Source organism: Notamacropus eugenii, chromosome 1 (genome assembly GCF_028372415.1).
Source record: "Notamacropus eugenii isolate mMacEug1 chromosome 1, mMacEug1.pri_v2, whole genome shotgun sequence".
NCBI lineage: Eukaryota > Metazoa > Chordata > Mammalia > Diprotodontia > Macropodidae > Notamacropus > Notamacropus eugenii.
Genome location: NC_092872.1, coordinates 300094292 through 300110041, shown reverse-complemented (window position 1 = coordinate 300110041; position 15750 = coordinate 300094292). Strand labels below are relative to the sequence as shown.

Here is a 15750-nt window from a genome sequence, read left to right as displayed (position 1 = left end):
CCCTTCCCTCCGCCCCAGAAGAGCCCTCCCCGGGCGCAGATCCACTTCCGGCGTGCGGAGGCGGAGACCATCAGAACGGCGCAGGCGACGCTGGGAGGTGGCCGTGGAGAGGCGTTAGCGGTTCCGCTTGATGGCCGCTCTCCAGCCGCGCTGGGCCGGCTCGGGCGGCGGCAGTGCCGGGCGTGGTGGACTAGCCGGAGCGTCGGGGAAGCGCAGCATGTGAAGCGGAAGATTTCCACTTGGGGAAAAATAAAAAGGGGATCCCTCCTGCGCGGCCAAAGGCAGGCGGACAGTCGGCATGGCTACGACGGCGGAGCTCTTCGAGGTGGGTCTTCAGTCCCTGGAGCCGGGGGGTAGGGAGTGCGGGCTCTGCTCCGGACGGTCCCTGGGCCGGCTGCCCCTCCCTTGGGGTGGGGGTGGGATGGGGAAAACCCCTGGGAGAAGGGGCCGGGGGAGGGGATGGCCGGGGAAGCCTGAAATGGGGGAGGGGTGTCTTGGGGACCGTGGTGGGCCGGCCGGGGATGGGTCTCTGAGTGGGAGGGGGCTGCTTCTCCCTGAGAGAGCTTGATCAACTCTTCCGTAACTTCTTATGGGGTTATGGAAATAGGGAAGGCTGACATCCTGATCGAAGAGGAAATGGGAAGGGCTGACTACGGAAGGAAGGAAGGAAGGAAAAAGGACAGCGGCCTCTCAGTTGGGGAAAGCTGGGGGCTTGTTGGTTGGCCCCCTGAGTGCTTGTTACTCGTTGGAGGGCCATCCAAGTTTTAAGTGAGCCCGGGCCGTTGGACTCTGAGTTGAAATTCCTTTTTTTTTTTTTTTATTGTACACTTTTGGGACTGGAATTGATCATTTTAGTCGTAGTGGAAGCAACGTAAGCGTAGACAGAATATCCCTGTGGAAATTCTGACATTGGGAGGGGTCTACTTTTTTCCCCATTAAACTGGAGAGAAATGCAAAGCTGTTAACCGACTGGTATCATGAGGATCCTAAAGAGCATTAATAATAATAATGGTAAAAGTGGTGCTGATGTTTATATGTGCTAAGCGCTTTACAATCACTATTTCATTTGATCTTTGCAACAACTCGGGCGTGGGGGGGTAAGTGCTGTTGTTACCCGTATTTTACAGATGAGGAAAATGAGGCAAACAGGTTAAACGACCTGCCCTGGTTACACAGCTAGAAAATATCCGAGGTAGGATTTGAACTCTGGTCTTCCTCCAAGTCCACTGGGCCAGCTAACTGCCCACGACATCATAAAACCTCACTACTGTTAGGATTTAACAGTTAGACGTTGGCATAATCAACATATTCACCATCCCTATTAGTTTTTGTTGAATGTATACTTCGACTACTTAGAGGTTGCTGTTCTTGTTTTATTTAACTTGATAGGATGTAAGGATGATATTTATGAAACAGATTGGGTTCTTCACCTGTGAAACTGTCCTTTTACTGAAAATAAGAAAAATCCAAAGACAGGAAGAACTGTTTTATACTGGAGAACCAATGCAATTTATATTTGGAAAATTTGTGCAGCATTAAGAAATGATGTTATCCCTCTAAATTATAATTTTTATTTCAAATTATATTGAAATATATATTAAAATTGTAATACTAAAAATATACACATCAAATATAATTACAATTTTTGTTATTTCAAATTCAAAACCTCAAGTACTAAGTTTTGCCAGATGAAATTTACTCATAAAATTGCTATTTTTTCCTCTCAAGTGGGTTTGACTACATAATTCTTCATATCACAAGAGGAATATTATCACGTTACATTTAATATGATACACTCTTTAAACATCAAATTAATTTTATTTTGCTAAACAGCCTCATGCCATCTGATAAGGCACAGGACCTTGTGTTCATGCTGGCTAGTTAAATGTTTATTTTTTTTTTTTGTAACTGTACACATTTTTGAAAGAGGGAGTTTTTGCAAGGTTGAGGTGCCTAGTTTCAGTTTGTTAAAATTTTTGGTACTCAACAAATCAGAAAAATGCAAGACAACATTTGACCGATAATTATTGTACTCCTGGTTTGACAACTGCTGTTGAATTTATTCCTGAAACTTGGTAATTATTGGCATTTGTATTATCCACAAATACTTAGTCAAGTGAACCTTCCTGATTTCATTAAAAATATATTTAGGTGGTGTTAGTTTTGTTTTTCTTAAAAATAATAGTCTCTCTTGTCTTGAAACTTGTCACTTAAGGGATATAATATTGTAAAGCATGATTCTTCCTGTCATTACCAAGTAATAATAGCAACAGGATGCTTGCTTAGCCCAAAGTCTTAGAGCAATCCTACTTTATCTTAACTTTTGTTGTTTCTTCTTCATATTAGCTTTCTGCTTCATCAATTTAAAATTTTTAAGTGATTTTTAATGTTAACACTTAACTATGAATAATTATTTTAATAATTTAATGTTGGAAACCCCTTGTAGCAGTAAAAAAAAAAATCAAAACAATAATTTCATTGCCAAAGTAATTTTTTTTTTTAATTTAGGAAACTAAAGCTTAATCTATACTCTTTTCTCTCCTCAGAGGGATTTAAACTTTTTATCAGTATTTTCTTTTGTCATCACCAAGTGTTTCATGTTCATAGTCTAGAACTATGAAATTCCTCTCATAATAACTTCATCTCACCACAGCCTCTGGTCACTCTTCTTGTTTTCCCAGGATATCAACTTTGTGTGGCCTCACTTTGCTTCCTTCAGAATGTCTATCCTTTAGTTAACCAGTTCAATTTTACATTGCCCTCCTGATTCCTTTGCTTAATTATTCTTTTGTTGCTACTTCTTTCCCAAATGCTAACCTAGGCTTCCCAGAAAAGATTGTTAGTTATAAATTTCCTCATCTTCTAATTCTAAATTGTACACTTCAAATCACCACAGCATCATTCCCTATCCTATCCTTATTTGCTCTATGAAATGGTCCTTATGGCTAATACCAATCCCCCTACTTGTAGCCTTGATTCCCTTCTTTACTATTTTCTCTTGCAAGTTTGCCCTTGCTCCCTTCCTTCATATCACAGTCATCCTAGTTTAGAAGCTCTTTCTTAGTCTCTTTTGCAGTAACATCATTCATGTTACTCCCCCATGTGCAAGTGTATGTATACAAGGGCACTCTCTGTTCTAGGCTTTCTCTTCTTTCTGTTGGTGACTTCATCAACTCTAAGAAATTCAGCTCTTCTCAGTGAGATTACTCCTAAATCTATATATATGAACTTTCTCCTGAGTTTCAATCACACATCTCCAACAGCTAAATATCCACACTAGGATGTCCTGTTTAAGTCTGCTTTCTAAAACGAAATTCATTACCTTTTTCCGTAAACCCCTTCCTTATTCTAACTTGTCAGTTTCTGTTAAGGGTATACCACTGTCCTTCCAGTCACCCAGACTTGCAATCAGAGTGTTAGAGAGGGGCTTGACACACAAATAGGTATCAAGGAAATTTTATTAAAATGGAGTTCAGAAGAATTGAATGCCTTGGCCAAGGTGAACTCCACCCTTCAGAAACGGGTAGAGAGAGTAAGATATAGAAGTGAGGGCGTTTTATAAAGTTCATGCAGGATAGATCCTCCCATCAAAGGACGGATTGGTCTGTTCTCTTTCAGGTCACAATCTTTTGACACATCCACTGTATGCCATTAACAAGTGCAGTTGGATTTTCTCCTTTCTGATATGCACAGCTTCTCAGGCCTGTACAAAAGCTTCTGACCTTCTTTACCTGACTTTGCCAGGTCACAGATCAACTTTCTTCTCTGGAAGTTTTGACCTTGTGGAAATGAAATTTTCCTTAGTTTCCCATAAGAGTCATACTTGATTTTTGACTTTCACTAACTTGTAGCCAGTTAATTACTAAGTCTTGCCAGTTCTATGTCCACAACATTTCTCCACTCATTTTAGTCACCTTAGTCTAGACTCTCATCACTTCTCACCTGGAGTATTGCTAGCAGTCTTATAATTGGTCCCCCTGTCTTCAGTCTCCCCCTCTTCAATCCATCTGCCATACTGCTTGTTAGAGCAAAGACCCCAGCATACACAGGAGGGTCTGCTGTACAGATTCTAAGATCTGCTTTTCTAAAAGTAAAGCAACTTTTGAGGGGTCAACAGTCTACTTTGATCAGTCACATATATCATTCCCTTAGTTCAGGGGAAAAAGCACCCTGAACTTCAGAGAAAATACAAACAGAAATTACAAACAGAAAGGACCAACAGACAGGGCTTCCAACTCTCTGACCACACATACATAGTTACCAGAGAGAGAGGCACCAACTGTGTTTTCAAACCCGGGGGTCTCCTTAGCAGCTCCCCAGAGTCTTATCTGGCACACAAACCTCCTCCTAAAAACTAAGCCCTAAACCTCACCTCAGAGTATATATACACTTTTTAGAGCCAGAGGGCAGCACAACCCTTGGGAATCAGTGCCTCTTTAGAAATTAACTAAGGTGTGAGCCTTGCAACAAAAAAAGAAAAATCTCCCCTATTCCAGCTTCCCTTTATTGGCAGGCCCATTAATGGGTGAGGAAGATCTTTAATTCTCATTAGCATTACACTGTTGCTGTTTGAGATTCTTAAAAGGGTCTTGGAGTATGGGAGCCTAGCAGAGAAGAGTTGACTTTAACCTTGAGACTATGATTAATGATAAAATCAGCATCCTTGATGTCTCTAGCCAGCTGATCTATTATATCATACCAAACCACCCTACTAGGATGTTAGCTGCTACACAAACTTTTGTGTATCCTGTCTCTCATTTTTTTTTCTGCTCTGCATAGTCCTGAATGTGTGTGGTGGCCAAAGAGAAAGTAAATATTAAGTTACTAATAAAATCATGTGAATGCTTGAAATTGCAGAAATTAAACATGCAAATGATGAAGATTAACTGTCATTTTAGTACAGTTTCCAGAGAGGCAATATGGTGTAATGGATAGACCATAGAGCCTGGAATCAAGAAGATCTGAGTTCATATCTGGACTCAGATACTGTTTGACCCTGAACAAGTCCCCTAAACTTCCCTTTGCCTCAGTTTCCTTGTGATATGGGGATAGCAATAGCCTCTACCTCACAGGATTATTGTGAGTGAAATGAAGTAATCTTGTAAAGCATTTACCATAGTACCTAGCAAATAATGGGCAATTATTTGTTGCCTCTATATTATGTAGCAATAAAGCTAGCCATCATCATCATTATCATCATCATTCATATTGCTGGGACCCAGTTACATTGCTGCAGGTTCCCTGTTTTGTAGCTTTGAAAACCAGTTCCCTATCATGGGTGATTTAAAATAATAATTATCTAATGATTGTATTATCTAATTATTGTCTAATAACAGTTAAATCTCTTTTGATAAAAAAAAATAGAGAAGAGAAATAGGAAAATATACAGATGATTTCATTAGCTCAGAGAGGTTAACTGATAAGGAGATAATTTGGCGAGACAATTGTAGGTTGATGTTAATTTAGGGTAGATTGCTGGACTTGACTTTGGACCTGAAATCAAATTCTGCCTCTGACACTTAGTAACTTGGATGACCATTTGTATTTCTGAATTTTGGCCAGTTCTCAAAGATTCTAAATTTAGCTGATCTTCAGCCAAGTCATAAGCTCCTTTGATAAGATGAACAACGTTTGAGAGTCAGGAGTCAGGAGTTCTAGTTCTAAATATGGTTGTAACTTTGGGCAAAGGACTTAATTTTTTTAATTCTGTAATTAAAATAGCTGCCAACTATGTGCTAGGCTCCAGAGATACAGATGGGCAAAAATAAGACATTTTCTATTGAAGAGCTTACCTTCTGCTTTGGGGAATATAGCATGTACACTAATTAAAACATACATAAGACAATTTGGTGAGGGGGAGGGAGGCACAGGGAAGGTTTCTTTGACCAAGTGGTATCTGAACTGATCTTTAAAGATCAGCTAAATTTGAAGAATTCTTGAGCGCTAGAAGTGAAGAGACAGCATTCTAGGCATGGCTTACACAAATGCATAGAAGCTGGAGATAGCATGTTGTGTTTGTGGAACTTCAGTTAGTTTAGTGTGGCTAAACATAGAGTGTGAAAAGACAGTAAAATAGTATATAAAATGTCGTTGGAAAGGTAGATTGGAGCCAGATTGTAAAAAGTTTGAAATGTCTGGATGAAGAATATATATTTTATCTTATGCAAAATAGGGAGTAAATGAAATTTTTTGAGGAGGAGAGGGATACATCCAGACCTGTACTTTAGAAAAATTATTTTGGCAGTTGTGTAGAGAATGAATTAAAGAGGAGAGAGACTAGAGAGGTAAGGGGACCAGTTAGCAGGCTATTAACAGTATTCTTGTGGAGAGGCAATAAAGGATTGAACTGTGGTAGTTGTTATTCATACTTTGTTTTTTAGAAGAGCATCAGTGATGTCTTAACTTGCATGGGAATTGGCTTTAAGTGAGGCAGAGTTGCACAAAGTAAGTCCTCAGCCTTACACTCTTCCAAAGTCATTGAAGTCCAGTAGTAGGACAGAAGAATTCAAGATGACTGGTGGTGATGGTCCAAGATGCAGTGGATGACCGTGGTATCTTCATCACCTAAGTTCTGAGTGCTTCACAGTGCCTGCTGCAGTCACTTTCATGGCTATTGGATCATTCTCATCTGCCTATTCTATTGGGGACGTCTTCATGTGCTTAGGGTAGATAATCCCCCTAACTCACCAATAGGTTTGAGGCGTGTCATTTTCCCTCAAGCTGGTTTAGGCTACCTGCCAAGATGGTTTTATTGGGGTATAGCCATTGTACATACTACAGCTTCTTGGAACCACAAGTGAAAGTTTTCACAGTAGTCCAAGTGAGAGAGAAGGACTTGAACTAGGATGATGCCTCAGTGATTGAAGAGAAGGGTATAAGGCTTGTCAACTGTATAGATATATGGAGTGAGAAAGGAGGAAGAATTAAGAATCATGCTAAGGTTTTGAGTCATATTTCCTACTTTTTCCCATAATTCTGTTAGGCATCAAAACATTTTTTTCTGTTGAGACCATCATCATCTTTTCATTATGGTGGTAGTGTTTTGAAGGTATTAAATATGAGGATAGAATTCTCTTTGGAACCGATTGACTTTGAGGTTGAAAAGTGACTAGGAAGCTACTGTTGTGCACAGAAATTTGGAAGTTTGGATAAGGAATAGAATTAGGAGAAAATATGAATTTTCTTTTATATTATTAAGTTTGAAATACTGGTAAGATGTTCAGGTAGTTGTAAATGTAGAACTGGAGTTTAGAAATGAAATAAAGATGTATGTGTATACACACATACATATATGTATGTACATATTTACATATGTAATTTATCTGCATAGACATGATAATTCAACCTATGGGAACAGACAAGTTCCTGAAAGGAGAAAGAAAACCAAGGACAGTGCTTTGAGAAGGGACACCCCCATTATGAGAAATGGATGATGATTCAGAAAAGGAGACTGAAGTCAGCTAGAACTGAGAGGGTATGGAGACCACAGGAAGATAGAATATCCAAGAGGACGGAAGGTCAACGATATCCAGCTATGAAGAGATCAACTAAGATGAAAACTGCAAAAATCAATCAGATTTAGTCATTAAGAGACCATTAAGTACCAAGGAGAGGGCAGTTTGAGTACAGTCATATCACAAGCCTAATTCTTTTGTAAAGTGGGTGAGTATAACAGTGAGTCAGTGAGTAGAAATGATACGTTGTAGGATTTTTTTTTTTTGGTAGAAAGATCAATAGCTTGAATAAGTGTTAGTCAAATGATTTAAAGCTTTTGAGAAACCTAGAGAGCAAGAGAGAAGTCCATAGATAAGGAGAGACTGAAGATGAGAGAAGGAAGGATATGGGGCAAGTTTTTACAGGATATGGGAGAAAATGGTATCAGGGACACAAATAGAGCCTTTGGCAAGGAAGACTACTTTTATTTTGTAGACTGGAGAAAAGGGAGGAAGGGCAGGTGGAGAGGTTTTGAGATATGGAGTAGGAAAAAAGAGGGAGCTGAAGATTGATCAGAAAGCAGGTTATTTCCTAACGAAGAAAGATGGGAGCAAAAAGACTTAAAGAAATAAAAAGTGTAGATCTCAGTTTACCTACTGGTAAAATGACGTGACTGGGCTAGGATCTCTTCCAGCTCTAATATCCTATAATTCTACTTAATGTGACATAAAGAAATACATAGCAAACTGCTTTTTCATCTCCGGTCCCTCATTCCTTTGCCCAGACATTAGTCAACAAACATTATTAAGTGCATAATATGCACTAGGTTCTGTGCTAGGTGCTCTTTTCCTTGTTTCCCACAATACCTCATGCAAGACACTTAATGGTATTTGCATCACAGTTTTTAAATGCTTGGATGGTGTTCAGGGTTACACTACATTGTGATTCTGAATCCCTGAAATCAAGTCTTGTAATTTCAGCTGTGAGTCCTAGAAGGACCTTGTGATAATGGACTGCAAATTCTCTGTCTTTGTTTCTCACATTAAATTTTCGTCATTACTTTAAGTATTGAATTTTTGTTTTGTCCACAAAGCAATGGAGCTGTCAGTGCTTGTAGTGCTGAACATCAGTCAGGAAACTGCTTCATATCACCCTTCTATCACTTTATAGCTTTGTGACTTATCCTGATGAATATGTGGTCACTGGATCCAGATGGCTGAGGAGAAGAAAGTGAGACTGGTGACCTTGCACATCCCTCCCTCACTCAAAACAATGTCAACTGCAAGTCATGTTATCATGTCTCTGATGTCATGGTCTTCCTTGACAAGGAAGAAAGAAGGAAGGAAGGGAACTGTGGCTATGGGTAAACCAGTTACCCTTCCTGATCCTCAGTTCCTTCATCTGTAACATGAGGGTGATATTCTTGTACCTATTTCACAGCAATGTTTTAAGAACTAAGACAAACCAAAAAGATAGGATGTAAAGTGCTTGCAAAATTTTCAATGTTGTTTGGAAATTAATTTTTATTATTTTTCCTATACAGTTGTGCCATGTTGTCTCCCTTTCCCCCAAAGGTGCCATTCATGTGACCACTGCCCTTCAATTGAGTTACTTTAACTTAAAATAGTTTTGTAATTCCTTTTTTCTAAGTTTTCTTCAGAGCCAGTTTTCCATCCATCTGTAGATCCTTGTTTTATGACTTTGTAGTCACAAGGTGCCCAACTTTAGTCTGTTTCCTTCCTTCACCTCCCCTCTCCATTTGTTACAATTAGTTTTACCGTATTCAGTGTTATGGGGCTTGTCTTGAGCCAGGAACTGGGAGAACACTTAGATTAGTGATATCTTAGAGCCAAGACAGCCTGAAAAAAAAGACTGTAAATCCAGACAGAGGCAGGTCTCCAAAAGAAAGTTAGTAGGAGGATAACCGGAATCAGAATGAAGTCTGTTTGTGTAAGGGCTGTCTGCAGTAAATGAGCATAAACTTCTGATGTCTTATATGTGTAAATAACCAGAATTTAAATTGCAGAAAGTTGTTTCTTGCCTTTTGGCTCCACAACATCTTTATACTCACACAGACACTACTTTAATTAAGGCGTGTATCATCTCTTACTTGGACTATTGCAATAATCAGTAGCCTCCTATTTGATCCTCTTGCCACAAATACCTTCTTACTCTAATCCATCCTTCACACAGTCCTCAAAGCACTTAACTCTCCCCCCAATTACACGTAAAGTCAATTAAAAAAAAGTTAAAGACAAAAAGACCAAAAAAAATTTCCATGTACACATCACAACACAAAAAGAGGATTCAGTATGAAACCATGAGTCTCAGTTTCATATTTCACACATTTTTTTGAAAAACTATGTAATAAATACTATACATTTTCAAAGCTACCCTGCTTTTCTTTGCTTCGGAGTTTCCTTTTGTTCTTTGATGTGCACTGTTTTTATCCGTCTCTCCCTACACCTCAATAGAGAAGACCATGATTAGACACAGATATGTATATACATGGAAAGCCATACTATATGATTCTGTTTATCAGTTCTTTCTCTGGAGGTGTATTAATTTGACTATTTATAATACTTGGAATAACTTATTCACAGTTCTTAAAACAATATTGCTATTATTGTATACAGTATTCTCTTTGTTCTGCTCGTTTCACTTTTCATTATTTTCTGTTAAGTCTTAGCATGTTTTTCTAAAACCAACCAGCTCATTATTTCTTATAACACAGTAGCATTCCATCACAATCATATATCACAGCTTGTTTAGTCATTCCCCAATTGATGGAGATCCCCTAAATTTCCAGTTTTTTTCCACCAGAAAGAGCTACAATAAATATTTTAAAACATATAAGTTCTTTGCCTTTTTCCCGGATCACCTTGAGGAAAAGACCTAAAAGTGGTATTGCTGGGTCAAAGGGCACAATTCAGCATCATTCCAGATTGCTCTCCACAATGGTTGGATCAGTTCATAGTTCCATCAACAGTGCATTAGTGTTTTCCACATTTTTTTCCACATTTTCCACATCCATATAGTCAATTTTTAATAATAATTTAAAAAATTTTTTTAGTTTCCAATTCTCTTCCTCCCTTCTTCCCTCCCCAAGGCAGTAAGCAGTTTGTTAAATGTATGTAGTCATGCAAAAAATATTTCCTTTACTAGGTATGCTGTGAAAGAAGACACACGACAAAGCGAACAAAAAAAATCCCACAAAAACTAAAGTGAAAAAATAGAATGCTTTGATCTCCATTCAGACTCCTTCAGTTTTTTCTCTGGATATGGATAGCACCTTTCATCAGAAGTCCATGTATTTCCATTACAATCATATACCACAACTGGTTCAGCCATTCCCCAGTTGATGATCATCCCCTCAATTTCCAACTCTTTGCCACCACAAAAAGAGTTGCCCCAAAGCACTTTTCTTAAATGCAGGTCTGACCTTATGACAGAGCCTGACAACATAGTTAAGCACTTAAATACTTTTATCATTTATTCATTTCATTCTTTCCACCACCCTCTCCCAACTCCCTCTGCCCACCTAGAAACTACACTGGCTCCCTCTTACCTCTGGGATCAAATATAAACTCTTTCTGGTATTTAAAACTCTTCAGAATCTGATTGCTTCCTACTTTTCTAGTCTTACATTCCCTCTCTCCCCCTATACTTGCCAACTTGACCATGTTTTTCACTACACTCCGTCATCTGCTCCTACTTTTTCATTGACTATTTCTTGTATCTGGAATATTTTCCCCTGTTACCTCTTGGAAACTTTTTATTCCATTTCCCCACTGTTACCAATAAGAAATATTCAGAAAGCTCTCCAAAACCTGTGTGTTTACCTTAGTGACAGGAAAATAGGGGGAAAGCTGTTAGGGTGTGTGCTGGACTTTAGAAACCCAGGGGGAAGAGAAACCCCATTCAGAAGCAATAGGTGGTAGCAATGGGAAGGGAATTAGGTTAGATAGGCCAATTTTTGAGACCCTTGGAAAGAAGGGGAATGAACAGGAAGCTCCCTGGGAACAAGAATTTTACCAGGTATTTATACTAATTTGAGAGATTTCTGCTTTGCTTTCCCAAAGTCTGCCTCAGTCTATAAGAGTGATCACCAATAACTTGGAGTTCTTTTCCCTGAGACAGGCAAAAGGAGAAAGAAGGGAAGGACATAATCTCATTTCAGTGGGAATGTAATTGGTGTTGCAAGTTGGAACTCTTCTTGGCATTTCTCTATAGAAACTTTAACTTGGGTTGACTTAGATTAACTTCTCTAGTTAACTTGAGTAACAGGAACACTAAAGCTCATAGTTAAGCTGAGGATAATGGTACATGCTAAGGACAATGAAAAGGGCTATTTTAGTTACTGGGCAAGAGGGAGAATTTGTATCATTTAAGAAACATTATGGGTTAGTTTGGCTTTTGTGAGCTGATCTAGTGACCTAACTACTATTTATAGCATCAATTGAAAATGGCAGGGGGAATCACAGGGGAAAAAGCTACACACATACAACTAACAAACCAGATTCAAGAAGAGTAGCAAATGTAGCATATGAAGTTCAGTAGAGAGTACTGATAATTTACCAAGGAAAGGGAGGTAATAATAAAACCTTTGGCCCCATATATCTGTACATAAATGCATAAAATACAAGTAATAAGATGAATTTGATCATCACATAAGGACTATAATTCAAGCCCCTGATCATTGACAATGGGTAATATATGATTCCTGGTTAGACTGGGAATGGATGGTTATTCCTTATTCAGAAGGAACATATGTAATAAAAGGGGCAGCATCATTACATATCAGGAATGGGTGCTCATGTGAGGAAATCTGGGAACAATGGTAGAGAATATTTATATCAAGATCAGTGCAGAGAAAAAGGAAGTGATATTGTGGGGGGGAGCTTATACATGGTCCAGCCAGAAGAAGACATAGATCAGGAAATTGATCAAACTTCTTGAACAGAGAGTAGTCATAGGGGACTTCAGCCGTTTGAAAGTGATACAAAGTGGACACTTAGTAAAAGTGTCTTGATTAATCGAGCTTTCTGCTAAAAAACAAGAGCAACTGATGTATTCTTAATTTTCATCTCAATTTATTATGCATTTATTAAGCACCCACTAGGCACTGTAGTAGTCATGGGGGATAAAGAAAATGAAACAGCCCATGCTTTTAAGATGCTTATTATTTTAGTGACTTACTACCATGATAATTTCATTCATCAAAAAGTACAGAAAAATGACATGAGGAGCTGCTATCCTGAGCTTATTTGTGATCAATAAGAAGGAACTGGTTGTGGAAATATTGGAAGGATTTGATTACTAGGATTAGAAGGATTAAAGCAACTGAGAGTTAAGTAGATTAAAGTTAGGCATAATTTGATGCAAATCTCAAATTTGAGGACTGCAGATTTTAAACATTACAGAAAAAGAGTAGGTAAGGTTGCCAGGGACAAAATGATACAAAAGAATGAGAAACTTTCAAGAATGGAATTGTTATTATTTGTTTGGAGGAAGGTTTGGAAATGAAAATGGTATAAAAACAAACCAAAAATGTCAAAAATTTAAGTGAAAAAAGATTTGATCTGAGAAAGTTAAACCTTGGTTAAATTGGAGTTTTAGCCTGCATTTGTGGTAGAGGTTGACTCTTGTCCTAGACTCAGCATTGGCTTCCACTCAACCCTGTATTAATCTCCATTCATTGGTAGCTGTGTAAACAACAGGCATAGGGAGCTGCTTCAGAAACTATCTTGGTTAGGGTTGAGCTACAAGCATAGCAACTCTCACCAGCTTGGGAGAGCATTTGTTTTGTAACATTAAAAGGTTCAGTGATACTTTCAGATCTATCATAAACAAAAAAGCTTGTCAAGTAATGACAATTTTTAACTTTCGTGATACCAAAAAAAGCCAGAAGGAAAAGTAGGTGCCAGTTAATTGGGGAATGGGTGTATGGTAATGGAGTATAATTGTTCCAGAAGAAATGATAAATATGAGAAAATCAAATGTTTGGAAACACTTCTGTGAACTAATTCAGAATGATGTAGCTAAAATTAAGAGAACAACATATATAGCATACTGAACGAAAGAGTAAGACAGAGCGTTGAATTTCATATCAGTATTCAGATCTGAGTAATGACCTGTCTTGATTGTACTGATATTGAGACATATTTCCCTTTTCTACTACATACAGTTAGATTTGGCCACTGTACCCATGGTTTGCCATTAAAACATTAAAAAAAAAGAAATAGAAAAAAACTGAGATGCTGATATTATCCCAACTTACAAAACAGAGAAACAGATTTGAAACAAATGAAATTCTGAAGACAAACAAGTACTTCTGATGAAGAGAATGGACTGTATAAACTGACACTGAATATGTAGGGAATTTATTGGCTGAGTTAGAATTTAAACAGACATGTTTAGAAGATTGAAGCAAGGATGAATACAAAATGAATACAAAGAAGTGTTATGAACCTCAAAGAATAGAAGCTGTACCATTGAAGCTCAAATGACAAAAGGACTTTTTTTTCCTTATCTAGACTCTAGAGGATAAGAGGAAGGTCAGAAAAGAGACATTGGTGTCCTTGGGATATTGATAGATGAAAGAGAAGAATTTTAGGTTTCTATTAACCATTTTTCCTATTCTCAGTCCATACATGATTGTTATTATTTCAGGAACTCTGTGTGTGTGTGTGTGTGTGTGTGTGTGTGTGTGTGTGTGTGTCTACATAGTATTATGTAATAAAATAACAAAAATTGAGCCTACAAAGAACTTGACATTGAATCCACTTCATTCAGATTATCCAACAGCATTTTATTATTTTTTAATTATTTATTTGTTTTCAGTTTTCTACAATCACTTCCATAAGTCTTAGATTTTCTCCCCCTCCCTCCCCGAGACAGCATGCAGTCTTATATGGGTTGTACACATACATTCTTGTTAAATACATTTTCACATTAGTCATGTTTCACAGGAGAATTAATATGAAATGGGACAAACCATAAGAAAAAACAAAACATAACACAAGAGAAAATATTCTACTTCATTCTGTGTTCCAATTCCATAGTTCTTTCTCTAGATGTGGATGGCATGTTGCCTCAAGAGTCTTTTTGCAATGTTTTAGGTCTTTGTGTTGCTTCCCAGTAGCATTTTAAAATGAGAACAGGAGGACAGTAGACAAGAAAATGAAATGCATCAGCACAGATTTTTTTGATGTTGTTTTTATTTGTGATGAAAGAGCAATTCCAAATGGGTAGGACCAGGAATAGTATGTGAATGTATACATGTATGCACAGTAATACAGAAATGTGCACACATGTTGGTACTGTCATTCTAAAAAATGTATAGAAGCTGAGGTTGAGCATTGTTAACTTAGACTGATAGAATAATCCGCAAGTTCTTCTTCTAAAAGTTATGTATTTGATTAAAATAAATGCTATTAATAGGTATGTACATCTTGTTGAAACACTATATTTTGATGACAAGTTCTTCCAGAATTTATGTTTTAAGTATTTGGTAATATAATTATTGTGCATTCCTATAACTACCTTTTAAACTTTAAAAATCCAACTCTTAAGACCCTATTAGTAGTATTACCAAATTGCTCTCTTTGGAGTTGTGTCAAGGAGTATTTATTTTACAAATTAGGAGCCTTTTGTGGCGGATGAGTACATTGAACGTCTGGTATGGAGAACTCCTGGAGGAGGCTCTCGAGGAGGACCTGAAGCTTTTGATCCCAAAAGGTGAAGTGAAAATTTCTACATCAGTCTATCTTTTGGCGTGGCTACTTTTTTGCTTTTGAAATAAAATTTTTGTCTGACTTGATTTTACCAAACGGCTTATAAAAACAAAATCTGTAATGATCCACAAGTGAGATGTTTTCTTTTAAATGGTCAGTGTTTTTGAATTTGTATAATGACTTCATTTTGAAGGCTTTCCTCTGGTTTACTGACATGATCATTTAAGGAAAACTTATAATAAGCTGTATTGTAGATATTACCTTTCTAAAACAGAAATATATATTAAACATATGTTTCAAGTACAGTCAGTTTCAATGATGTGAACAAACTTGAGCCCTGCAAATTTTGTAAGTAATCAGGAATTAATATATACTGGGTTTTGGAATGTAGTATATGATTTGCAACACATTTTGTCTTCCTGATGCTTTTCCTTAGACTTACATTAAAATTATTTTGTAGTTCCTGGGTGCATAACTCATAACTGGTGGGCAATTGGGCCCAGAGTTAAAATTTCAGCATGATTTATTCACAGAACAATAATTTTCTTTTCAGCAACAGAGAGATGTATTTCTGAAATAA

At 37.6% G+C, this 15750-nt stretch overlaps 1 protein-coding gene across 1 annotated transcript in view; it reads left to right on the top strand.

Moving 5' to 3' along the window:
• Positions 1-35: 35 nt before the first annotated feature.
• The window catches only part of EXOC5 (exocyst complex component 5), a 54534-nt gene continuing 38819 nt past the window's right edge, over positions 36-15750 (top strand). The window contains exons 1-2 of the mRNA XM_072629305.1: positions 36-325; positions 15080-15174. Coding sequence (XP_072485406.1) covers positions 299-325; positions 15080-15174 — 122 coding nt within the window. The 5' untranslated portion in view covers positions 36-298. The remainder of the gene's footprint in view (positions 326-15079; positions 15175-15750) is intronic.